General features: G+C 47.6%; 1 protein-coding gene across 10 annotated transcripts in view; it reads right to left on the bottom strand.

The window, feature by feature from the left end:
* The window catches only part of COL26A1 (collagen type XXVI alpha 1 chain), a 164703-nt gene that overhangs the window by 17950 nt on the left and 119428 nt on the right, over window positions 1–27325 (bottom strand). For all 10 annotated transcript variants that reach the window (XM_085078310.1, XM_085078303.1, XM_085078301.1 and 7 more), the window contains 5 exons: window positions 21432–21493; window positions 11108–11261; window positions 8611–8655; window positions 5457–5573; window positions 4115–4267 (listed from right to left, as the gene is read on the bottom strand). In XM_085078310.1, coding sequence (XP_084934436.1) covers window positions 4115–4267; window positions 5457–5573; window positions 8611–8655; window positions 11108–11261; window positions 21432–21493 — 531 coding nt within the window. The remainder of the gene's footprint in view (window positions 1–4114; window positions 4268–5456; window positions 5574–8610; window positions 8656–11107; window positions 11262–21431; window positions 21494–27325) is intronic.

The following is a 27325-nucleotide window of genomic DNA, read 5'->3' as shown; positions in this document are numbered from 1 at the left end:
CTCACTGCAAATGTCAAGTGACACCAGGAAGGTCGGAAGGGTGTTTGCTTACTCTGCAGAGTCCAGCCCAAAGGTCAGAAGGTGAACTCTCCAGAAATTTTAGCAGACACATTGCAAAGTCTTTTCAACTTCTGGAGTGCTGGCAGTGGTAGAGAGGACTGCCAAGGCAGTTGTTTGGAAGCTCCTAGGGAAAACTGTGCAATGGCTTTGGCTGCCAAGGATGACAGGATATCTCTGCAATGCCTTTCTGGCAGCACAAGAGCACAAGATCCAACCCAGATCCCTCTGAGAACCAAATTTTTTGCCTAAAGCCTGAATGCAAACAGGTATTTATTTGACTACTGTTTCTAAACCCATTCATCTTCCCCTCCTCACAGCCCTGAAACAAAACAACTGAGACTCTTTTCATGTTCAGGAGGAAAGGTACCCCAGTGAAGTGTGTAATCCAATTAATCTGAGTTTTATTTGACCATGTCAAAATCCATCATGGCTTGGGAGTAAGATGGAATTGGGAAATGAGCATCAAACAGCAGTGAAGGCATTAACAGTTGCAGAGCTTTTTGTTTTTAAAGTGATCAGCAAAATCAACTGCACATCCACTGAGAGGGGCAGAGGATGGACTGCAAACAAGCAGGGTTTAATTTCTGCTGGAGGTAAGCCAAGGATAAAGATTTGGGTTACAAAACATTCAGCTAAATGGCACATTATTATGATGACAGAGTCACTCCCACAAATCCACCCATCCTGACATTTGACTCCACGTTATTTATGAAAGGTGACTCCATGATTGTGACACAGAAGAGAGCTCTGAACAACAAGCCTTGGGCTCAGCAGCTCCTGGGCAGCACAGGACTGTGGCACATTCCTTCCTCAGCTGCCTGAACAGGCAGAACTCCCTCAGACCCAGGTTTCCTTCCAGGGTCAGCTCTGAATGAAACATCCTGGGAATGAAATGGGACTGAAATGTGCTAAAATACAAACCCTCATTTTTTTTTTTTAAGGGACTGCCTCCACATTCTTGTAAAGCAGCAGGAAGAACTTGTATCTCCTTATAAACTCCTGTCTGCTTATAAACAGAGGGACATTCTGGGGCTCTCTGCAGCTGGAGACTCACAGAGCAGCCCCAAAATAGCATCAAATGGTAGCAGGAATCTTCCCTGCTCAGCCATCTCCTGCACTGACCCAGGCTCTGCTGGGCTCCAGGGCTGGATTTTGTTTCAGTGCTTCTGGTTACCCCAAAGCAGCAGATGATTGCTTCATTCAAGTAGATCCTGACACAGAATTTGCTCCAGGAGCTTTCCAACCCCCAGCCAAGCCAAGGGAAGAGTGAAACCAGTGTGACCTGGTTAGGTAGGAGCACCTGTGTTCTCTGGAAGGGGACAGACACATCCTGAAACTGCACAGACATGCCCTGAAGGACACAGTGAAACCTGCCCAGCAGAGCAGCAAAGGCAGCTCAGGGCACACTTTGAAAGCTGCCAGTTTTCCCAAATCCCTTCCCTTCTCAATTCCCTTCCTCCTCTCCTTCCTCTTCACCTCCTCTGCTCTGTTCTGCTCCCTCAGGAAGGGCCTTGCTGGCAGCAGGCACTGCAATGCTGCTTCCCAAATCCCTGTCCCTTATCAGCACTGATGTGCTGAGCACACCATCAGCCCATCTGCCTCAGTTTCCCCTTGCTCTCCCCTCAGGCTGCCCAGGGGAGTGGTGGAGTCACCATCCCTGGAAGGGTTAGAAAATGTGTAGCACTTGAGGTTTAGTGCTGGGCTGATGGCTGGAATTGATCTTGGAGGTCTTTTCCTACAGAGATGATCCTATGAAAATAGTTTAATTTTATCTTGTGTGTGCTTTGCAAACTGAAATCTTCAAGAGGTAAGACGACAGCAATCAAGAGTGAAAGTTGCATTCTTTTCTCTCCCTTTTCCCTAAAAATCATCAGTGTTAGCACAAAGAATAGGTCTGAGCTGGCTCTAGACCATGAACCTGATCACTCATTTTGAAGTGGCAGAAAGTGAGAGATCCCAGTAGCAGCAGCCCCAGCAGTGGGGAACAGCAGCTCGGCTTCTGGCTGAGGGCTAAGGTTTCTGACTAAGGGATAAATTCCCCCATTACAGCCTTGATTTGTTGAGACAGGATGGAAATGAAGTAATCCTGTCTTAATTTTTTTCTGCTACCTGATCTGGAGGGAGAAAAATGGGACCATTTCTTTTCCCACAGCGCGGGGAAACGGTGAGAAAATATTTGTCTCCCCATTTTTGGCTTCTGCCTGCGGATAAATATTGCCAACAGGAACTTGTTGCAATTAATAAAGGCACAGGCATTCACCGTGTTCAGGCAAAACCAAACTCTGTGTAATAACAATAACCTGATACAGCTCTCACATCTCATTCCCATTACCAGGAATATGCTTCCCTCTGCTGTCAGCAGCTGGAATCTTGTGCTTATGGTTTTCAGATGTGCTCCTTTCAAAATAAGTAAACACGTTTTTTAAAATCTAAACGGAATTTACAAGGCTAAGTTTTACCTGCTGTAGAGGATCAGCTTCCCACCAGCCTGCAGGAGGCAAAAATCAGCCAACACAGGGGCAAAATGGAAAGTTTTGAAAGAAAATAGTCTTAATGTTGCCATAACATTGTCATGGCCACATGGATAACTTGTACCTGCAGTTGGATTTGTATTAAGAAAAATTGTCATAAAGTTTTGGGCTACTCCTTCTGCAACCCAAGAAATCCACAGGCATGGAGGGAGGAATGCCTGAGGATACCCAGGGCTGTAAATGGAAAAGTCACCATCTCCTCACTGTCCTCTGCAAAACTTCCTTGTCCTGAGGCTAATGAATGCAGCATTTTGATGTGTATTTTGTGAAAATCTTAGTATTGAACCTCAATTATTCATCCTGCCCATACACCCTAAGTAACTGAAGATGAAACCGAGCTGTTAAAATTCTCCCTAAATTAAAAATACATCTGTTCACTTTTGGGAAAAGGAGTCTGCAGAGCAGAGTGGGTGGAAGGGAAAGGAGAGCTCGAGATAACTGTCAGACATGGGGAGACTGAGTAATCCCTGGCTGTAACTAAGACAGCTGAGCTCTGAAGCTGGGCAGGAGCAGTGAGGCTGGGAAGAAGCACAGCTGAGGCCTGGGGGAGTGGAGAAGGGAGAGCTGACAGAGCTGGAGCTCCAGGACTTCACAGACCAAAGGGAGACACAGCTGAGCTCTGCTCCCTCATCATTACATGCCTGCTGCACAGGACTGGACAAGGAAAATCAAACCCAAATCTGAGAGCATTTCAATCCAAGTGCAGGATATGCCTTTCCTAGAAAGCCTTTTCTTGTCCTGCACAGTTAAAATCAAATAAACATGTATTTTTAAATCAGCATAGGCACAAAGAAGCCCTGAGCCTCCAGTTACAGGGAAGGGATAAATCATGATCCCAGTCTGGACTTTCCAGTCTGTAATTCTGTGTTTTGTGTGGATGTGGGATAATGTGGATGCACCACAAACACAGGTGGGGGATGCATCTGCAGGGGCAGGAAACGAGACACATTTAACAGATGTCCTTGTTAGAATTCCAGTGCTGCAAATCTTTGGTTCTTACTGATTCCTGAGCAACCCTGACACTCCAGCACCACAGCAGTGACACCAAAAGGGCTCCAACCCCACAGCTTTGGTGCAGCAGCACCTCATCTGCCACTCTGGATTTCTCTGCCCCTTTCAGGTGATGCTGCCTGAGCTCTGCCATTTCACTACAGACCCTCTTCCCAGAGCCACTCCTGATGGAAGCCTAAAGGACACCAAGTTGCCTCCCCAAAGCTGTGATGAACCTAAAAAAACAGGCACAGGGAACAAAATCCCCCAAACCCTGCTCTCCCTGACAGTTTAGGAGAACAGTGACTCAGTTCTTCACTTTGGAGAGATGAACCCCTTGTAGCTTCCAAGATGTTTCATCTTGAACAGGAACTTCTAAGAGGTACTAAAGGACACAACAGAGGCAGATTGTCCAGCTGCTCCCAGGGCCCTGGCAGAGCCTGGCAAGGAGGTGGGAGCAGAGCTGAACTGCTCCATTCCTGCCCACTCTGCTGATGCCACAGGAAAACATGGGGACTGAGGAGGGAACTTACTTTCTTTCTCAGCTGTGGGCTGGAGTGAGTAGAGGACTCCTTGTTGGAAGGTGAGAGGGAGGCTTGGGGTGGCTGGTGGCCCTGGAGGACCTGGGGGACCTGGGATCCCAGTTTCTCCTGGAAGTCCTCTTGGTCCTTGAGGTCCCAACAGCCCTGTGCAGAAGCAGATGTGTTAGTGCCTTTGGGGATGTGCTTGTGATGCTATCATGTAGAAAGGCAGCAAGAAGACAAAGGATTTCCATCCTGAAGTGCAGTTGTGGGAATTAAAGGGGTAGGAGAAAATAGAAACAGCTTCCCAATTTTCATTTTTTTCTTTAGCATCTTCCTCTGCAAAGCACAGAACCTGACTTGGCTCAGAGGTGCTGCCTTTGAGCAGCTTAATTCCTGAAAGAGTGAAATCTCCCCTCTCCCCAAGGCTGGATGAGAAACTGCAGGCAGCAAGGTGTGAAATCAAATCCTTCCCTTCCCCTCCAGGTACACCTGTGTGTCACCTCCCTGCCAGGAAAGCTCAGGAAGCACAAGGGAAGCACAGGCAGTCCAGGAGCAGACTGATCCTGCTTCCTGTGGGGCTGGAAAGCTCTCCTTGCAAACTGAGAAACCAAAAAAAGGCAGACACATCCTTGGCCAGACTTTGGCCACTGACAGCTTGCCAGGAAGTGCCAAAAAGTGTTCAAGGCTGCTCTCACATTTAAGGCACACTCCAAGTTTTAAATCTTTCCCCAGCTCAGCCACAGAAGGTACAGCCATGTAGACACAGAGAGCACAGAGCCTGTGTTTTGGCACCTATTGTGCAGCATTGCCTTCCTCAAAACATTCAGGGATGTTTTGGGGATGAAGAAAGACTCCTAGCTCAGGAATGGAGTATTCTCTGAAAGAATGGCCTCGTAACCTTTTCCCTTAACATACAAAAGCATCATTAGTTTGACATCCTGGCATCTGACAGCTTGACACAAATGGTGGAGAGAAAAAGGGAGTTAAAACAGGCACCCAGTGAGAGGGTTAAACAGGGAATGCTCTGCTCCAAAGGCTGACAGGTCACAGGCTGTTTCTTACAGCTCCTGAGCAGGATGGGGAAACATGATCTGCTCTGCAGCTTTCTGGGACAGGCTCTGTGCAGCTCCACAGGAAATCCCAGGGTCTGCCATTGCTCGTGCAGGTGGCTGCCTGCCCTGGGAGCTCCTGGCTGATTCCAGCTCCCAGGGGATTTGCTGCAATGGATTCGATACCAATCGAGGATGCTCAGATCTTGTGTGTCTGGGCTTTTGTGAGCTGCTGTCGCAGGCAATTTGGGTGAAGTGAAACATCTCCTGTCCCAGCAGCACTGCCCTGCTCCAGGACTCACCTGGTGGCCCTGCTGGGCCCCTCTCCCCGGGTTGTCCTTTCTCTCCTTTTGGCCCTGGTGGTCCTGGAAGCCCAGTTGGTCCAACGGGGCCTGGAGGGCCAACCTGTCCTGGAATCCCTGAAAATGTTCAGAAAGGAAATTAGCTGGAAGTTAAGACACTGCTGAGGTCAGAAAGCCTCCAGGAACCTCGAAAGCAGAGGAGAATGACTCAGTGATGCAAAGGGGGAGAAATGCAGAGTGCACTGGTGGCAGGAGCTGTCTGGCAGGTAGGGCAGACTAGACAGACTGGACTTTGATTCTTCTCTCCTTCCTCCAATCCTGTAAGGAAAAATCACATCCCCATGCACAAGGCCCTCCCCAAAAAGTCAGCAGGATGCTCACCTCCAGCTGGGATGAGCTGGGCAGAGCACACACTGCCCCTTCCCAAGGCCTGAATGGCTCTGGGCAGGGTCTGGATGTCCTTTGCTGGGCTCATCCAGACACACAAGAACTCCAGGGTCACCCCAATGCATCAAAATACACAAAATATATTTGCCAAAGCAAATCAAACCCTATCACCCACCTCTTCTGTACATAACCCAGAGGTTCTGTATCAGTGATGTTTCCCTGGTTTCTCCTGTGTTCATTCACCTCACAAGGCCACTGTGCTGTGCACAAGCCTTTTTCCTCCCAAAGTGACATTGATGTGCCCCCACTTCAGAAGGAACTGGATGCCAGTAATTTCTATCAATGAGCAGGGAGCTGAGCAGGGCTCCAGGGTTCTTGGAAACACCAGAAGCACAGTGACTGCAGCCCAGTGGGACATTTCTTGTCAAGCCCACTCAGACCCCCAGTAAGCCCAGGAAGGTGCAGAGGCAGCATTTGTGATCTCCAAGTGACTGCTTCTGATGGCACTAAATAAAATCTAGTCATTTCCCCCAGACTATCAAAATAATAACAATACTTGGCAATTTTATGGTGTTTTTCAGAAAAACACTGCACATCTTGGACTCACATAGAGACATTTAAACACTGTGCAAACAGCAACGAATCCTTAATGCCCTGGAGGTGTGGGCAAGTGGGTCTGTCTGCTCAGATTAAGTGGTTAATGGGTACAATAAAGGCATTAACTGTCAGAGCCAAGGGAGTCAGAGGTTCCTGGTTTCTGGGCTACCAAAGGGCTCAGAGCATTTGAAAGCAGTGGCAGATGCAAACTCCCAAGCCAGAGGGAGATCGGGATGAGTCCAAAGTTCAGCACACTCAGATTTCAAATTTCAGCCTGTGTATTACGTATGACCATAACCCACCTGAGTAATTTAAGGTTTGATCAGCTCTTAAGGAGTGTCTTTCTGCTTTCCAGGTATCAGGAGAGGTATTGGACCCCCAAAAGCAGGGCCAGGAGAACATGCTGTCTGTGGGGGTGGAGGGCATGGATGGGAATGGAGGGAGAGAAGGAGGAAAGGAAAGAAGCTGGACAACAAACACCTTCCCAGCTGGCACCAGAACAGGGCTGCACCATCAGATCAAGGCTCACAGGGTTTGCAGGTCCCACATTTGGATCCAGTTCTCACTCTAGGTGTGGGACAGTCCAGCTGGGGTACAAAACCTTGTCATCTCAGACATTCATCCGAACTCTCCTCATTTCTCAGAACAAAGCAATAATCCCCCAATATTAAACCCCCTGGAAAGACTCCCCTTCCTCTCTTCTTTCTCCCATTTTGGAGAGATTTCCAAATGATTTTTTCTTATAGAAATGAAATCTCTCCACTTCTAATGCATGGTGAAACTGGGCAGACTGAAGAAATTAGGTTTCTCAATGGCTTTGTGTGGGAATGTGTGCTTGTACTTTTGTTGTATCCAGTCATCAATAAAGATCTGATTTAATTTGAGTATTGAACAAGGAATTAAGGTCAGGTTTTAAAACTGCAGCCTTTTCTGTGGTTAGAAGAGCTCCTTTAATGGATCTCCCCTGGCAGGGGATGCTGTCCTGGGAAGCCCAGGCAGGTGATCAGGAGCCCTTTTAGGAAAGCAAGAGCATTTGTTTACAGCATTGCAAATAGCTTCTCCCCCTAAAAAAACCCAACAAACCTGAAGTTTCACTGCAGCAAATTCTTTCCAGCCCAGGGGGAAGAACAGCAGAAACTGTTTTGCAAGCAGGACACGCTGTGCTGCTGAGTGTGGATCAGAACATTCCCTCACTCCAGTAAATCACCCTCAGTCCTTCAGTCCAACCTTATAACTCAATCCCATGAAGTCCTGCAGACCAGGAGCAATCATTTCCTGCAGCATCCTCCATCACACTGCTGCAGCAGAGCTTTAGAGAAACTGGCACTTCCTTCCCTGGAGGGGGAAAGTGCTGAAGGAGAGGCTGGGAGAAGCAGCACTGGGTAATGTGTCAGGCAAGTGCTCATACTGGTGACAAATGGTGTTACCAGCTGAAAAGAGACAAGTGCAAAAGGGGGAAGAGAGAGGGAAGGATTCAGGGAAAAGCAGGGAGGCCAAATTTTCAGCTGGCAGAAATCAGCTCTGCTGTAGTGGCATTGCTTCCAGAGAGCTGAAGCCCATGGTGAATGTTTGTCCTCCAAGAAAGCAAAAGACCACAGGAAAAAATATTTTTAAAAAGGCAGAGGGTGAGTAATCTACTGCTGGAAACCAAATCAGACGTGCAGAGACCTGGATTTTCTTCCTGGCTCTGCTAGTAACCTGCAACACACCATCTGCTCCCCTTCCTTCCCCAGGGTTTCCCTGCACAGGAATGGAGCTGCTCTGTTTATCTGGAGCTTGGGAAAATGATGCCCTGAGCATCCCTGAGGCTCCTGGTGCTCCTGGCAGGCAATACCAGCTAGAGAGGAGTTTTCTGCCATCACTCAGCCCATGCCCTGCTGGTTCTGGCCAGATGTGCTCCCATGACCTTCCTCTCCCTCAGACAGTGCTGTCCATCCCTCCTGTGCTGGGGAATGAGTGATCAGTGATGATCAAACTGGTGTTTGGCCTCTGCAATCAAAGCAGCCTATGATCAGTAAAACCCAAAGAACAAACCCAGCCTCTGAATCTGGGAGGCCCCAAAGGGTTCCTGGCCACGGGACACTTCTGCTTTTTTTAGGACATAAGTACAAAACTGGGCAGAACAACAGTTTGTGCTTTGAAAGAGAAATAGCAGAAGCTATGAACTTACCCTGTGGTATCAGCTGCTCCTCTGCACCTCTGTGTCCTTTAGATTCTGTTTAAGAAGGATAGGATAAAAAACAAAAAAACCATGAAGGAAAAAAGAGAGATATGAAAAATTAGGTCTCTTGCTGCCAACTGGCTCAGCCAGAGTATATATATCTTCTTAATACTCAGAAAAATGTATTCTGTTGATTAACAAGCTGATCAGAAAGGCCAGTGGTGCAGCTGTCTCAACAGCACTGATTGCTTTTAAATGATTGTCTATTCTCAGCTCTGTCACTCACAGAAGAAATAACCACCCTCATAAACAGTAGCAAGTTTTCCTGGACCTCAGCCTGAGAGGCATCAGTGAGCCCAGAGCTCCAAGATCATACAGAAACACTCCCAGACCTCCCAGCACCCTGTCCTTGTCACCCACCTTTGGGTCAGCCCCAGCAACCTGCCCTTGGTCTGTCCAGCTTGGTGGCATGCAAGGTAGGGCTGGGATTTATTTTGGCTGAACACCCAGAAGCAGGGCAAGGTAGGGAATGTTTCTCAAAAGGCTCTGGGGAAGGGGTGGGAGGGACAGAGGCTTAGCTTTCTGCAGCCCCAAATCACTCAGGACACTCAGGTTTGACTTCCACCCACTCCAATATCCCATGTGTTGAAAGATCTCCTGAGACCTCTGTCAGAGAACCTGGGGGCAGCTTTGAGCAACAAGTCCCAGTACAGTGTGGAAATTATGCAAAGTGGGCAGTCCCCCTCCATCCTAAATTGTGTGGAATTCCCCACACTCCACCAAAATCCACGCAGAGTTTTTTTGGCAGGTTTTGAATTGTGGATACACACTGGTGTGGGGAGGGAGGGAGGCCAAATGTGGACCCAGATCTATGAAATATCCCCACAGCTCCCTAGCAAAGCAAGCATTTGAAGGCCACAGAGCCTGGGTAGGATCTCCAGCAGGCAGCCATGTGTCAATGAGCAACTGAACTGATTATTTCTAATTGCTGAAAGACACTGCCGTGCCTCGAAACGCTCCAGTGCTCTCCTGATTCCATCATCACACCACAGGCATTATTCCACACCAGGTTAGATAAATCAAGGCTAGAAAAACAAAGGGTGACAGCGAGCAAGGACCACACCTGGTAGCACACACAGAGCCCTGGGGTCTCACACACAGCTCAGACATCACCACCTGCCTTGGGAGGTGACCACCAGCCTGGCTTTGCTGATCCTGGAGCAGGGGCTGAGCCTGATGGAAGTGATTCAGGGGAGCTGTTCTGCTCAGCAGCACTGCCAAAAGCCTGGAGGAGAGGCAGCTATGTGCCCAGAGGGACATCACCATGGGCAAGGAGCCTCCACAAGGAGAGGACTTGGAGTGGAAGAGTCACCAGCATTGAGCTGGGCTGCCTTGGTGCAGGTGCAGAGACACTGCCACAGCAAAAATAAATGACATGGAAAAGGCAGAATGAGCATATAATGGACACTGGGGAAACTGCTCTAATTCAGCTCCTGGCAGCAGTGGCTGTGGTTCTGAGAATGCTTTGCAGAACATATTGTTAGTGAACCTCCCTCCATGTTGTGGCATCATGTCAAATCAGAAACAGGGACGACATCTGGACTGTGTTGGTCGCTCCAAGTCTGCTGCAGTCAGGAAGGGCTGCCATAATAAACTGCTCGGGATGAAAAAATGAAAAGAAAAAAGAAGAAGAAGAAAGCAAGGTAAGGCCCTAAAGAGAATAAAGAACTGCTCTGGGAGCAAGCAAAGCAACAGACAGACAGGGCTTTGGAAGCAGAGAGCAGGGATCTTAAAAAAAGATGCCAAGGTCAAGGAAATTCAATGTGTGGGGATCTGTCTGGCCAAGTGGGCTCAGAGGGAGACTTTCTTATAAGTGTATTTTTTTTTCATGCCACAAGAGGGATCATAAAACAACCCATTGTGTTTATGGCAAATTTAGAAAATACAAAGCAGACTGCAATTGATGCTGCTATCCATGGGAAAGCTTTTTGTCCTAATAAAACCAAGAATGACCCGTGCAGCCCATTCCTGTACCTCCCAGCACTGCTCCCAGACAGGGAAACGCTGCATTTGGTGCTCAGGAGGTGAGGAGGAACTGTCCCACTGTGATCCTGATGGCTCTCAGGAATGTTTCAATGTGTCCAGGCCTCAAAATCCACAGCCTCTGGACTTAAAACAAGCCCACTGAAACACACAGGCAGGCACAGTGGCCCTACTGGGGTTAACAGAACTCAAACAGACCCAAGTTCAGCTCCCAGCTGTTTGTGCCAACAGGAATCGTGGCTGCCACAGGCAAAATGCAGCTTCATGGATTAGCTGCTGAGCTTTGCTTTCTTCCCAGGACGTCCCTGCTCTGCTCTGGCTGACCTCAAGGAAGGGCACAGACCTCCCAACCCCTCTCCTCTGCAGCTCCCAAGGCTAGAGCAGAGCCAAACTCCTTTCTAGCTACCCCAAAAGAGCTGTGTACCCAGGCTGGGTGGTTGGGTGGAGAGCAGGGCATGCTTACCAGCAGATCCCACGGTTTTCCTGAGGACAGTGCCGGGGTTGAGCAGGGGGAAGGCATCGGGCAGCAGCTCCTCGTACCACGTGGCTGTGGTGCCAGTGATGGGCAGGTTGTTCTCCAGGGCTGGGCTTCTCTCTGCAGCCTCCAGCAGCAGGATCTGGGCAGGGTGGGGAACACAAAGAGGGTCAGCTGGATCTCACAGTGCTCACAACCCCAGAGATGTGGGGTCAGTTGCCAGGTGGGTCCTTGAGAGCTGGACTTGGTGGTCCTCGAGGGTTCCTTCCAACTCAGCATCCCAGGATCTGAGATATGAGATCTGGATGGTTTCATGCATGGTCTCACTCCCTGAGGAGGTCCTGAAACTCCTCTCCTTGGCAGCAGGAGCTGGGAATAACTCTGCTGACAGACCATGGGATTTTGGTGTTAAAGCTTTATTGGATTTTTGGAAATGAGCAGCAATTAGTGTGGGAAGCTGCTCTTAATTGCAAGTGGGTCCCACATCCCTCCTTGGAGATGATTTCACTGCCTCCAGAGGGACTCAGCCTCACATGGGATTGTGTCCCTGGAGGGAAACATGAAGCCAGGGAGCAAAGCTGGTGTCAGGGGACACAGCATTTCCTGGGCCACGGGTTCAAACCCAGAGTCAGGAGATCAGAGATTACTGAGAGCTGGCAGGAGGTGAAGGGCTGTACCTGCAGGCCCAGGGCAGCAAACTGTGCACAAGTACTACTTGTAAAAGCACAAATACGGACCAAATTAAAGCCAATGGAGAAGATGAAGCTTTGAAGGGTTGAAGTGCTCTGACTTTGAAGCAAATAACAAAAAAATCAGGCTATTTCCTCGAAGAGCTCTGCTTAGAAGTAATAGGATATTATTAAAACTCACAGCTGTTTCTATGCCTTGCAAACACACGACCTTCAAATAAAGCCACATCCCAACAGGCATCCCTGAGCTGTTTGGGACATTTACAGCCTTCACTCCTTGGCAAAGTGACCCCACTTTCCCCACATGATTCAGGCTGTTCCTCAGGCTGTGCTCCCTGGTCACTGGTGGCCTCTATGGAGCTGGGAGTTGGTCTCTAACGTGGCTATGGGGGAACATTTTTCTAAGCATGCAACACTGAGGTTTGTTACAGCATCATCTTTTCCTGCTCGAAAACCACCTAAGCAATACTGATTTAGGGATAAGGGAAATAAAAGGGAATATGGCTCAAACTTTCCATTAAATCCCTAGAAGTTTCAGCTTTTACACGCTGTGTTGTCTTTACATAATGAAGTCACAGTGCAATTATAAATGAGAGTGACTTGGCTCCGCTTGTTTGTTTTTAACTTGCAATTATTACAAGGTTTATCACTTCTTTATTGCAAGGCCTGGTGAGAGCCAGTACTGCAGCAGCGCCAGAAATGATGAACTTCCTGCAGAATGTACTGGCCTGACGGGGGTGAATCAGAAACTAATTAAACTGGGAGCTGGGTTAAGGGCAAGGGAACTGAACCTCACTCTTGCAAACAAGCAAAATTCTTCCTTTATTGCAAGGATCTTTATTTATAGATCCAGAGTCCTGCTTTGTGAGTACAGCAAAAAAGGTCACAATGCTTTTCTTCACCGGGTTTGCCTGATGCCAGGTGAGGAAGGAATCAGTTCCATCTGCCTTTTGCACCCTGTGCTCCTACCCAATGATTTATTTGTCAGACTTTCCAGGAAACGTGTTATCAGTTCAACAAACACTTCAGCGTGTGCCTTACCATAACTGTGCTCAACTCCCATTGCCATGGGACTCCAGTGTGAGCTGAAAATCTTTCCCAAATCCCTTTCTATTATTTATTATATCATCCTTTTACTTCCCCAACAAACACCTGGATGTTGCCAAGCTGTGCTCGGGCAGAGAGGCAGAACTAACCCCGGAGGTGGCAAATCAGAGGGGCTGCAGCCAGGGCAGGGCTGGGATGCTCCTGCTGCAAGGCAGAGGCACACAGGGGCTGTGTTGGCCAGCGTTTTGCAGAGCTGTGGGAACAGGGATATTAAATCCCTGCACCACGGTCAGGGCTCAGCAAACCACAGGGGTCTGTGGTCCTCGCGGGCGGCGCGAGCACGGCGCTGCCGAAGGTCGCATCTGGAGTGGAACGGCTCCAAATCATTTTTATGGGTGATAATAAAAATGTGTTACCACATAATCAACACAAAACGGTGGCAACGGTATCCTTTTCATTAAAACAACATGTTTTAAATGAGAGCTCTGCTGATAAATGCTGTAAAAGCTGTGAAGGCATGCACAGGATAATCCAGTATGCGCCGTTATAAATTGACTATATATACTTTGCAGTCATTAAGGCTCAAACCATAGTAACAAGTTTATTTTCCCTGGGCACGAAATGATAGAGGTCAGGAAGTCTCCAGACTTGAAATTGCTGAGAAATTCTAGTTTTTATGATTAGGACTGAAGAAATGCCCAAAAGAAATAAAGCAGAAAGAAGAGAGCTCTCACAGCCGTGAGATGCACACAGCCAAACTAAAGAAGGAGAAGCACAAGGGATTTAGTCACATTCAAAAATCTCAAACTACACACAGCTCTTTCAACAAGGAGTGTCCTCTCACAGCTCACACAGCACAGAGCACAAATGGGCTCCTTACACATTATTGCCATAGCACTGGAGCCATTCATCCATTTTCTGTCACGTTCTGTTTTTCTTAAGGCTGCCATTGCCATAGTCAGGGGACTTGAGGAGAATTCCCACTTTCATTAAACAAAAAAAAAGAATGTTTCAAGCCCTCTGAGTAAACTGCTGGAAAATGATACCACAGAGGCTCATAGCCAGAAAGAAAATTAGCAAAATGTGCAGTGTATTAAAGTCTCAGCACTAAAATCTTGGTATTTTCTAGTCAATAAGGTTGAGGTAGAGAGAGGGATAACACCAAAGGAAGAACATTTGATTTTCACTGGGAATCTCCATCGCAAGCAGTGCCCACCTGTGTTGCTGTTACTCCTTCCAACACAAAAGTTCTGCCTCCTTGAAGAATGGAGGCAGAAAACATCCTCATGTCACCAGATAAATTAAATATATCTTGCTGCCATGGGTGATGTCACTCACCAGCCAACCAGGCAGGCACACAGGAGGACAGTGGTTGCTGCCTGTGGTGCCAGAGCAGCAAATCCCTGCAGGATATAAAAAACCCTTTCCTCCCTACCTTGCAGTGTGCAGTTTGGGTTGAAGTACATCCTCAACTCAGCAAAACACTCAAACTTTTGTCTTTCTGCATGTATGGAAGGAAAAACTCAAATCTGAGCCTAAATGGCTGTGTTGAACTGGAGCCTCTAGCAAGAGAGGTCCCAGGGGTTTGTCTCTGGTTCCAGACTGGGTCAGGAGCACTGGAAGAGCTCCACATCTGCTGTCAGCCCCATGCAGGAGCCATGTGAACATTGGGGAATGCAGGGAACACTCCTGCCCTGGCCAAGGCTCAGGGGCAGTGCCAGAGGCTGCTCCTGCAGGACTCACCAGGGCTCCCCTGGGCATGGTTTGGCTCCTGCTCCTCTCCCAGGGCTCCAAGCCTGGCTATGGATCCCAGCCCTCCACGGGGACAGAGCGTTGTGTGCCCAGAGCTCAATCCCAGCTTACTCAACCCACCTCCTCCTTTTCCATTTGCCAGCATAAACTTTCTCAGCTTCAGACAAATACCACATTTCTTGCGTCAGACCAAAAGCTTAGGCCAGGGACAATGGAAATGGGAGGATGGTTCTCATCTTCTTGAGATGTTCGGTGTCAGAGGACTATTTTTTTGGCTTGTAGTGGCTTTCCAGAATCCTATTTTTGTTGTTCCCACTCATCAAAAAAGAGATTTCACAAACGTGGCCTCCTCCCATCATCTGTCCTCTGCTCACATTCCTGATGTCCTGTAACTAGGTAGGTGCTAGAAACAAGGGAAGAGCAGCCAGGCTTCCAAAGATTTAAAAGTTGATATGACAGGGCTCTGAATGCTTTTCCTTTGGATAAAAATCCAGATGGATATTATTAATTAATAAACAGGGGATATTTGGTCTCCTGAAGCATTGGTGGAATGAACTCCCTTCCATTGCTCTCTAAAGAGGAGGAAAAGAAACTGCATGAATCCAGCTCATCAGCTAAAAATTCCAGTGTAAAGTAAGATTCCCTTGATCTTGTAGAGACACAAGCTGATTAATAATGGTAATTGCATAACTTGTTGGACATATCTTTCTTCGTAGCAAATTATTTGGCAATAGAAGAGTTTTTTTAATCATTCATCAAGACAGACCCAAACAGGGAGTTTTACAAAATGGGATGGAGAATGGTCTCTCTCTTGCAGCAATGTGGGACCTGTGAACACAGCACAGACACAAGGGCTTGGCTTCCAAAGCCAAAAGACATCCAGTAAGTGTCCACCAAAATCTGGTGGTGCCCAGAGAGAACCTGGGTGACTTCATCCTCATAACATCTCAGAGGCTTTGGCCAAAAGGACAAGATAATTAAACATGGAGGAGTTTTTGTTGCATTGATAAATTATGGGGGGAGCAATAGCTGATGTCATCGTAGTGACTCAGTGCAGAGCAAAAGGTGAGGTTTATGTCATCAGATGATGCATGGAAGGCAGAAACATGGACCAAAGGCTTCTACCAAACCACAACAGCACAATTCTTGCTCTTTCTACAAAAAGTTCTACAGGATTTAAAAAACAAGATGGAAAATGCAACTGTTGTCTCAGCAGGTACCTTCTGGAGGGGAATCAGGGCAGAGAAGACACAAAAGCACAGGCTGTCCTCCCAGTTCAGATCAAACACAGACACTGTTCAGCAGCTCCTCACACCCTCGAGGCTTTGCTGGGAGGGAAGGGCTGGTGAAGGTCTGTGAGGCACCCAGGGAGCTCCTCTGAAAGTGCTCCCCAGTGGGATTGACTCTGCTGCTGAGCCTCCAGCCTGCCCCAGCTGGCACCCCAAGGATCCAGATGTGGAAAGGATCCAGCAATCCTTCCATGCCCTGCACACAAAGGAGCTCAGAGGGAAATCAGGTTTCCCATTGTTCCTTTAAATCACCTGATAAAAATACATGTGAGCTATAACCTTCCACCCTCAAAATCCCATCATTCTTCTGCCCCAGGGATTGTTGTGACCTGCTGGGGATGTGGGAATGCCAGGGACATGGAGCCAGGCCAGCCTGAGGTGAACTCAATGTTGACCCTGTGCCCAGCAGTGGCTTTGGGATCAGCTCTGCTTCCGCCCTGGTGAGGAGCTCAGGGATTTACCCCAAACAGGCTCAGATGCCTCTTCTCCTCCATGGATCCCTAAAAGCTGCCAGGAGAGAGCAGCACAAGGGAAAAGATGAGGGGATTGAGCCTTTCCTGGCTCACCTCAGTGCAAGGTAAAAGAAAAAGGACCCACAGTGCTTTTTATCTTACAGTGGTACTTTCCTTATGAAGCTCCACTAGAATTTCTGATTAAAATCAAGTGGAAGTTTGAATGTTTGGACACAGAATTACAAAAGGATCTGAGCACATCCCTTGGGCTCCTCACAAACCTACTGTTTGTCCACAAATCTATTTCTCTTTAGAAAATCAAAGTTTGTAAGCAATGTTCCCAGGTATTAAACACACCAAAAGCATCTCCTAACGCAGACACAGGATTTGCTTGGCAAACTCCAGTTGCATGTCAGGAAAAGAGAATTTTTCAAAGTTGCTTTTTGAAAATATTAAATCCATTTGACTAAAAATGCCAAACTTGTAACTAAAAGACTTTGTGGGAGGGAATGGTGGATGAGGAGGCCTTTGCAGCCTTTTTGTTGTCCTGGCAAATTATTTACAGCATTGGCCAAACACGTGGAATGGTCTTAGGGGACAGATTGCTCCTTCAATCCAACAGTGATAAGAAATAAGGTCCAAAAATTACAAGACTTGAGAAGGAAAGGATTTTTACTGTCATTCTGAAAGACAGCAGGATGCCCAGATGAGAGAAGGGTCAATATCCTAACTGCCTCATCATCAGGATTATTGCAGATCAGCAAAAAACCAAGAGATAGATGAAAAGTTACACAAAATTCAGTTTGCCCACCCAGTTTTGATTCATGGTCCCTCCTTGTAAGAATCAGTTAGGAAGTTGCATTTTTTTTCTTAGGGACATTTGAGTCATTAATTGACCTACAGAAGCTCAGTGTTAAATTAGAAATTTTACAGGGATTGATTCCAGGTTGTTACTGCTACCAGAAAGCAGCCAGTTGTTATATAGCTACCTGTGAAACAGCCCAAATTCTCCTTAAATTCAGTGTACTGCTGGAGCTGGAGAAGCAGATTCTGCACAGGGCCATTAGGAAATTTTAGGGATTAATAAGTAAGACACCTTCCTGTTCAGAAAAGAAAGGCAATAACTGCTGGTGGGTATCACACCCAGAACACGGAAAATCCATGGAAGTATTTGAAGTATCAAGCAACTGCTCATGTCCACCCTGCAGAACCAGCAGCAGCCTCACAGCCAAGCAGCTCTAGCTCCCCTCCCAATCTCTCAGCCATGTCACAGCACCATGAAACATTTGCTATCTTCCAAATATTTCTCCCCTACAGCAGGGAATTGTTTTATTGTCTACCAGAGAAAGAAAAGACAAACTCCATAAAACATCCCAGACAGCTGCCAGTATTTCATGTAGCTGCCTGGAAGAAGAGGGAGATACAGAAAGATTTTATACAATGATCACATTAAAACTCCAAGTAATGATCCTTTATCATCCAAAAACATGGGGTAGTAAAGGTGCTGGTAATCTGTCCTAAATAAATGGGCTGATTTCAGAAAAATAGCAATGTATTGATCAAATTCTGTGCAGGGTACAAAGACTTCCTTTAAAAACTTTCAGAATCTTTTGTGGGGGGAATCACATTACAGGGACTGTTTTCATGCAAGAACTATGCATGTCATTTATCAATCACACAATGAATCAGTCAGACACTGGATATGTAATGCTATCTCCAGGCATTAAAGCTGGGAGTGAAATGCCAGGAGCTTTGCAAGAGCAGTGTCAGGAGATAAGGCTGGGTTTGATCAGCTCAGATCAACTGCTGCACTCCAGCCACAACCCAAACCTGGGACTAATATTGTGCTGCTCAGAGCTCTGCGGTGGAGCTTACTGAGAGAAACTGGGTGGACAAAAGGAGCAGAAATTGGTGTGCAGCTGCCTGCAAGGCAACCTTGTCTGCACCCCTGCATCTCTGCCTGCACCCCTGCATCTCTGCCTGCATCCCTGCCAGCCCTGCCTGCATCCCTGCATCCCTGCCAGCCCTGCCTGCATCCCTGCCTGCCCTGCCTGCCACTCCAGATTTTGTCTGGGCTCGGTGCTGTGACACAGGAGGGCAGCACCAGGCTCAGGAAATTCAGGGAGGGCTGAACACACTTCCCCACGAAGAGGCTGTGCTGGCAAAGTGAAATCTTTCCTGTGAAATAAAAGGAGGGTTTGTTCTGCCCTCCCACCACCGAGGCTCCTGTGGGGTCAGGGGGTGTTGTGGGGATGTAAACTAAGATGTCATAGGAGAGAAATAAGGGTTGGCATGTTGGGGCTTGGGGAGGAGGTAGTTTTCTCCCAGCCCGCACAATTTCTTGTCCTGGACCCCAGGATGGTCAACACCATCCTCCCTGACGTAGATCCTGTGCTCTGTAGATTTCAAGCTCAGCACCATCAAGCAACGTTTCAAATCTCTGGCACTCAGTGGGTCTGGTATCGAGCACAGGGGAAAAACCAACTCCATCCTGGGGAGATAATGTAGTTGCTGGAAATAAGAGATGAGGCTGGAACCTGATTCCATCTGCCTTCACCTCCCTCCCTGCACAAACAGCCACAGCCCCAAAAACATCCTAGAGCAGCACTAAGGACTGCATGAGGCATGTGAAGAGCTGGTTCTGCTTCCACAGCTCAGCCTCTCTCCTCCCAAGGGCAATAAAACACTGATCCCTAATGAGTAATTTTTCATTCCAATTGCTCTGTGTTTATTCTTGCTTCTCACCTTCTGATCCAACTCTCATATTACTAAAAATCAGAGGGTTACTTTTATTACCTCATTTGGGCACTGATCTTACAATTTGGATGAACCAGCTCACCTCTGTAATAAGAAAGATGAGACCATTGCTGGTTATATCCCTGTTTTCAGGGGAGCTGCTGTAAAAGCTGAAGAGGAGTGGGGAGAGAAGAAACCCCAGGCTGGTCTTGCCAATTGCCATCCCCTGAGCTCACCTTGGTCATTCTGGGCTAAAATTCAAAAGAGCAAAATCAGCAATGCCCCTCAGCCTCAGCTCTCTCCAGAGGGAGCAGGAAAGTCCAGCCCTGCTCATAGGGAAGATGAAATTCCACATCTGCCTTAGCAGAACAAAACTGCAAAAATCCAGGGGGGAACAGCCTCTGGCACTGGCAGAGATGTGTGTGCCCATTCCATCACTCCTGTCTTCCTCAAAACAGCTTCAGGCTGTTGTGGTGAAATTAGACATTACAAGAAGGCAGTTTGGAGAGCGGAGAGATAACTCCACATCCAAAACATCCAGCCAAACAGGGATCTTCCTCCAAAATCCACAGCAGGAATGCAGAAAATACCAAACAAAAGTAAGCACCTTTTTAATGATGCTGGCTATTGTTGAATAATAACAACTGAGTTCATTAGATTGCTACATAGATCAGACTGAACTTAAATTAACCTTGAAAAAAGGGGGAATCAGCATATTTCTCTTGTGTACAGCAGCAGCAGTCATGCACTGTTGCTTCACTCTCCATTTCATTGCTACAGTCAATTTTTGCACAGCATCCACAGCTTTTCAAACAAAGCAGAAGCCAAAAGATTGATAAGGACCTTGCTGGGCTGTGCTGCAGAAGGTCTCCTTGCAGAGAGGAGAGGTTTTAGTACTTCAAAAAGAAAGGCAATAACTCATTTTGCTCTGTAAAAGTAAACCCCTTTGATGAGCCTTGCTCCAGCTTGGATCTGTGTGGGAGCAGAGGGAAGTCAGAAGGAAACTCACCACAGCAACAACACCAAGGGCCTGAGTGCAGCACTAAATCAGAGACAGACACACTGTGCCTGAGACTTCCCAGGGGATTTAGGCAGGTAGAACCTCCTTCCTTCACCCCAGCATCCTGCCAGGGCCCAGCTGAGACTGCCACCAGCCTTGACACCTTGTCACCCACACAGGTGCTGAGCAGCACAGGCCAGCAGAGTGGGGAGTGATGGCAGGACAGCCTCTGCTTGTCCTTTTCCACTGAACCAGACAGAAAATCCTGGAAAGTGAAGAAAGGTACAGCTGGCCCCAGGCTGAGAGGGAAGGGCTGATGCACATCTCTCTGAGGCCAGTCCTGTGGCTCACTTGGATTCAGGACTGCACACAGAGAGGTCACTCAGCAGCTCCTCTCTCCTGCCCTGCCAGAGGACACCACCTGCCAGCTCCTGCTGCTCACACAATCAGCTCCCTTCTGTCCTTTGCACTACACCAGTTGTTTCCACTCCAGCAATTCTGCTCCCCAGAATTTCATCCCCCCCACCCCTTCATTTTCCTGCAGTGAAATATAACTGTGAAGGCTTTGAGGAGGCTCCAGACTTCATTTCAGCACAAACAATTCCCAAATTACCATAATATCATGTACTGGCCTCAAAACCACCACACAACCACCACCTCCCTCCACAAAGGTTTCTCCCTAAATTCTTTTATGTCATTGATAAGCATCAGTTAATGAATAATAACAGCAGTAAATGCCTTAAAGGGACCAAAGCATGATAAGTAACAGCCAGGAGTGGCTGTCACAGGAGGGACCACAGATCAAAGGGGAATGCTGACTCAGCTGCTTTGTTGCTAGACTGGAACAATTTATCTGAATCCCAGTAGGTAGAAATTAAAACAACTTGTAGGGGAAAAACACCTCCACAATGTGAAGGTCTCCCCCTAATATTTGTCTCCACTAAACTATGCACTAGAGCCTCCCACCCTTCAGAAAAGGGGTGAAAAAGCAGGACTGGGTTGCACGTGAACAAACACAGCAGGGTGGAGGGAGGGCAGGTGTGACAGCAGACAGTGATAAATAAACATGATGGCAACACAGGGCATTTTGTTTCTGAGGTCTGAGCATTATTTTGGGGGAGCTGGGCTGAAGCAGGGATGCAGCACATGAAGGGGAAGGGGAAGGGGAAGGGGAAGGGGAAGGGGAAAGAGCAGGGCTAGAGGGAGGAAATACCCGTGTGGACAGCAGTGCTGCCTCATTTCCTGGGGCAGAGGAACCTGACCTCTCCAGGGTTGCCAACTCGACATGTTTTTCCCAGAAACTCTTGGAAATTGTTGCCAAACAGAAGAATCAAGGCAGGTCCTTACCTTGGCCTCCAGAGTGTTCAGCCTCTCACTCATATCCGCCAGCCTCGTGCAGTTCATGCATTCTAGAGAGAACAAAACACAGGGATGTCAAAGTGTGCATGGTAATCCATGGTAATCCATGGCTGCATTCTGATCCCTCTGATCCAAGGCACATGGAAATGGGAGTCAAGATCAGTTATGGGGGAAATAAATATTCAAATCCACTGCACAGGTCACCTGCCATAGCCACGTAACATGGACCTTGTTTGGGGATGTTTAGTGGGGCAGAGTGTGAAATTAAGTTCTCAATATGTAGAAGGCAGATGAAATAAAAATCAGGTTTTAAGACTTTTCATGGTGCCAGCCAGCATGACCTGCTGTCCCAGGCAGAGACACTTGTCCTGCCACTGGTGCAAGCTGGTGGGGCACATGCTCCACCTCACAGGACATCAGGCTGCACAACCACTACTCCATTTTTTACTCTCTCCTATACTATTTTCCAGCTAAAATACCAAGGAAAGCAGTGGATACACAGAATGCTCATCTCTGTGCAGTGCTGCTCCATCCCTGGGCTCCCAGGCCCTGTTACCACTCCCAGACAAATGAGACTAAGCACCCATCCCAGTGACAGCCAGGAAATTCAAGGCAGGTCCAAGGGCTGACACAGCCCAGAGCTGTGGGGTGAGGTGATTTCCATCTGACTTTGCTGCAGAGGAGCAGCAGACACTCAGCAGCCACCAAAGGAGTCCTGACAGGAGGCCTCAGTGAGAACAAACATTGCCAGAATGAGCTCTGAGTGCAGGTTGAAGTGATTGCTGCATCCAAAGGACATCCCTTATCTAAACAGAAGGGCTGCTGCTTTGCCTCTGGATCATCTCAGTGATTTTAAAGTGAGTGAAGGAGGATAAAGCCCTGAACAGACATCTGATCAACAAGGCACTTTCCCAGTGCTTTGCAGCAGAGTGGAACTGCCTGTTCCCAGCTCTCAGAAGCTTTCCAGGCTGGACCACTCACCTCTCCTGACTTCTGAAGCACAGCAGTTCTCAAAAAAGGAATATGACTTGCAGCATGAAGAATTTCAGAGGAAAAACCATCCATATTCAGGTGATGAATCACATCTCCCATCCCATAGAGGAGAAATACATCTCTGTGTGTGTTTTGTGCTCCTTAAGAGCCAGAGCCAGTTTTCATTGTCTGGCCACAGAGGAAGGATTTAACTCTGGTGTTTCCACAGGGCTGGGAATGTTGACCTGTAATTCCTGAGCCAGGTTATTCCTAAATAAACCACTCAGGTGCAGCTGAGGCTGAGGTTGATGCAGGAGATGCTGAGGAAACCCAAAGCCTCCCTGTGGTGAGGAATGGGTGAACATGGATTTTGGCCTGAGTAAACATCACCCCAACACCTCAGCTGTCCCCCCAACAACTTTGTCCCCTGTTGCACAAGGACCCCCCAGGGGACATCTCCAGCCTCCAGCCCCAGACACTTGCTGGCTTTATGGAGCACAGGGCATGCCCTGATGGCTCTCAGCCACACAGAGATTTGAGAGCATAGCTTGGAAGGACAGGAAGCTGGGCTGTTCCACCCTGGTGATTTACAGGCTAAAAAGATTGTTTGAGTGCTAACAGCAACCCAGTGCATCCACTTTCCAAAGGAATTCTCACATTGGCCCTCTGTGAGGAGCTGTGTAGCTTCCCAAAGGAGCCAGACATAGATCTTCCACCTCATAATACACAACATTTTGCAGACAAAGCATCTGATGCTTTAGGAACACTCAGATGGAGGGATTTCCTCACGGGTCAATAATGACATGGACTTTCTTTTACCCAACAGAGAATAACATTTGTTTATTTTTATTCTCTGCAGTAGATCTTGGGCAATATATTTTGGCTTGAATTGACCTATGAATATTCAATGCCATAAGTGCACTGTCCCATGGGGAGGGAAATGGGTGAGGTTGTTTGGTCTGGATCTGCTTGTGGTGTGTAAAACAGGGAATTGGTTTCTGTGTGTAACTGGCTTCAGGTTTTTAATCTTGCTCATCCCCACAGAAAGATAAGACTGCATAAATCCAGTGCTCCCAGGAGCCAAAGGATGTACCAGACGTGTTACAGAGCAAATAAAATACAGAGTCCTGTTCTCCCTTCTGCTGGCTTGCACACATCAGTGACTCCCACAGGTTTAGAGAGACTGGCTTGAACTGTCTGAAAACCATCTCTCTGCATCTCTGAGATGGACTGACCATTTTAGGTCCCTCTGGAGAGTTCAGACCATATGAAAAAAGGCTTGTACCACCCCTCTGCACAGGGGGGAATCAACCAGCTCCCCAGGGGAAGGACACTGCTCATCTCTGCTGGACAGCATGCAGGGACAGCACCAGTCCAGCAGCTCTCTCTGCTCTTGAAGAGTGTCTCAAAGAGCCCTCTCAGGTGCATTGGCAGCAGAAAAGGTTTGATTTAAATGGACAAAGTGACATAAGAGGAGAGAAACCAACAGTGCCACTGCATGTGAGATTTGTACTAATATGATCTTCATGTCAGTGATGTTGAAACAAGCAGAAAACACTGCCCAGGTCAGAAAGAGAACTACTTAAATTCAAGCTGGATTTGATCTCTGATCCTTTCCATTGTGAAATTACTGGATACCCAGATCCACACCCAAGGTACTTAGCCTGGACCCAAAAGACATTTAAATAATCCAGAAAGTGGATATCCTAATGCAAAAGATCTTACTAAGGCAAGAGTCCTGCCAACAAATCCATGTGACATTTATTTATCTGACCAACAACAGACAAGGTTTTCAAAGGGAGGGATGAGTGCTCAGGGCTGCAGGGTCAGACACTCCATTCAAAGCTCCCTCACAACACAGCAGGGACTGTCCAAGGTCTGGGGTCCACATCTGTCCCTGCAGAAAGCCTGAGAATGGTGGTGACAAATCAAGCTAATAAATATCTTCCCTGACCATGATGCACTGAAGTATTTAGTGTCTAATCTTGATGGCTGGTGGTTCCAAGGCCTGGGACTGTGAAGCTGAATTTTCTGATCAGGGTGAAAGCAATCTGTGTTATTAAAAAGAGCTCGAGGATCTCACATCATTATTTCTCATGGAACAAATAGAACACTGGGGCAAATGCACACACTCTCTGACCCAGGACTGCAGAGCAGACGCTTTCCATATCTGCAGAAATCCATCACTTGTTGCTACACAGAACCACAGTTTATTTCCCTTCTATTCCTAGTTGGCAGATTTGTATTTTTCCAGCTAAACTCCGAGAAAGGAGTTGTGATTTCACTCCATGAATCCCAACCTCAAAACACATGGTAGGATTTGTTTTAGAAACACTCCAGCAGGGAGGATAAATAATTGAGATAATGAACATGAGACAGTACCAGCATATCCTGTGACACCCAGTCTGTCTCCATGATGTCTCACTGTTCCTGTCCCAGCACATCTCTCCCTTCCCATTCCCCCTCTCCACTGGAATGAAACTCGAGGGATGGAAAATTCTAATGCAGAGGAGATGTGGAAGACTCCAGATGCTGGAAAATAACAAGCCAGCTGTGCCAGCTGTGACCCCCTTTGCCCTGACATTCAGCCCATCTTTGATGAAAGGCTGAGCCTCCAGCATTGCCAACAGGCAGCAGATCTGTGCCTGAGCCTCCACTCTGGATAGACCCAGTGAGTGATGACCTGCAGCAGTGAATGATGACTTCAGGCCCCTGGTTAACCTGGCATTCCTGCTTTGCTAACCTGGCATTCCTCCTTTGTTAACCTGGAATTCCTCCTTTGTTAACTTGGCATTCCTACTTTGTTAACTTGGCATTCCTCCTTTGTTAACCTGGCATTCCTGCTTTGCTAACCTGGAATTCCTACTTTGTTAACCTGGAATTCCTACTTTGCTGACCTGGCATTCCTGCTTTGCTAACCTGGCATTCCTCCTTTGTTAACTTGGCATTGCTCCTCTGTTAACCTGGCATTCTTCTTTTGTTAACTTGGCATTCCTACTTTGTTAACCTGGCATTCCTGCTTTGCTAACCTGGCACTTTTCCTTTGCAGAATTTCATTATCAAATAGTTGCATACTTCAGCTTCTCTAGCCTGAAAGCCCCACAAGTCTTCAAACTCCTCACTCAAATCATAACAAGAAAGGTGTGATAAGAGCCTGATGCCAACAGGCCTCTAATGATTTCAGCACAATTATCACAGTGGCACTGAGGGCAGTAAAAAAAGAACCAGCCCAGCTTTCACCACAGAGCCACAGGTCAGTTTTGTGTGAAATGGCACAGAAACCTCTTGGCACCTCTGCCCCATTTCTCAGCTCTGACAGCCCACGCTCATTTGTATACCCAGAGTCTCTGCAGAATATTAAAAGGGCTTTTGGTTTCTCTACAGCCAGATGCTCAGTAGATATAAATTGCACAGCTCAACTGAAGTCAAGGGATCAAGGCTCTGTCTCTCTTTCTCTTGATGGATTGCTCCAAAATTTGTGTTTCAGAGGGGAGGCGGAGGAGGTGGTTTATGGCATATGAAAGGGGAGAGAATTCTGGAATCACAAAGCCTTTGTTTAAACAAATAAAATCTTTGCAGCCAGTTTTTTTCAAGACCATATTTTGCTATTACAAGAAACTTCAACCTTGCAATGCAATGGGGCGTAGCACACAGTCAGGCTTGGGGACATGAGAATCACATCTGCAGCTCATGCTTCAACCTGCTCAGACTCCAAACAACACACTTCCCTCCTCCCAGTCTCACTTTCCTTTCATCCATTGTTAGCTCAGTGTAAAGGACCTGTAAAGGATCCAAGGCCAAGGGATGATAAAGGACCAAATGTAACATATACACAGTGAAATAAATTAAATACTTGATTTTTGCAACACAACTTGCCTTGCAGCTCTTCTCTCTCCATCTAATCAAGTCCACCACATCCATTGCATGGCCATGCACAAAGAGGACAAGCTGGGTTATCCCAGGGCAGGGGGAGCAAATCAGAGCTGCCAACAGCCCATGCTGGAGCCCTGGGAAGGCAGCAGCAGTTCCAGGAAACTCAACACAATAGCTCTCACTGTGCAGCAGCTCACCATCAGCACTGCAGCAGCTCCTGCCCCACCTCAGGCATGGTTTGGGGACACTGCCCTGGCAAAATCAGTGACACATAGCTCGAGCAGGTCCCATTGCAAGAACATTTTGTCTGTCAAAGCAAGCAGGAGACCAGCTTTTCTCAGCAGATACCTTCCTCCAGGACAAGTTCAGAGTCGTCTCTGAGCAAATCTGGAAGAAGTCAGCTAAATTCACCCAGTCAACCCCATTTCTTTGCACAGAGAAAAGGATGGAGCTCAAAACTCCCAAGGGAAGTAGGAAGCACCATTAACTCAGTGAGCACCCAGGATCTCATGCACCAGAGATGTTTTATTAGACACTCTTGAGAGAAACCACCAGACCACTGACCCCTCCATCCCCTTACTGCCACACACATGCACAGTTTAGCCAGAAAAAGAACAGTGACACTTTCAGACACTGGCACAGAAGGAATTTCAAGTCAAATTCCCCAGCAGAAATATGAACACAGATCTCCTGTGCCTACCTAGGTGGCCCTCAGTGGGGGACAGCCAGCCTGGGCTTGCATCTCCACCTCTCTTTAATTTGTCTGATCTGACCCTTCCAGCCTTTTTACATGGTTACTGAGTTTCCTTAAGTAGTTTATGTTCTGGCCCTTTGCAAAAGCTTTCGCCAGTGCTCGTGAAGGATAGCAGGCCCAAGCCATAAATCACAGCCAACCTGGGATCTGTTTTTTCAACACATTTCCTCTAATGAGAGTCAGATGTTGGCTAGATAGGTTTTATTAATTGTGCTTGTTTAGAGTGGGCTGTGTGTGCAGCTCCACAGCGGGGTTTGAGCACGTGAAAGGCAGAGGGCTGACA

This window comes from Lichenostomus cassidix, chromosome 19, assembly GCF_008360975.1.
Source record: "Lichenostomus cassidix isolate B80296 chromosome 19, HeHo_3.0, whole genome shotgun sequence".
NCBI classification, from domain to species: domain Eukaryota; kingdom Metazoa; phylum Chordata; class Aves; order Passeriformes; family Meliphagidae; genus Lichenostomus; species Lichenostomus cassidix.
This window is presented reverse-complemented; position numbering and strand designations above follow the sequence as displayed.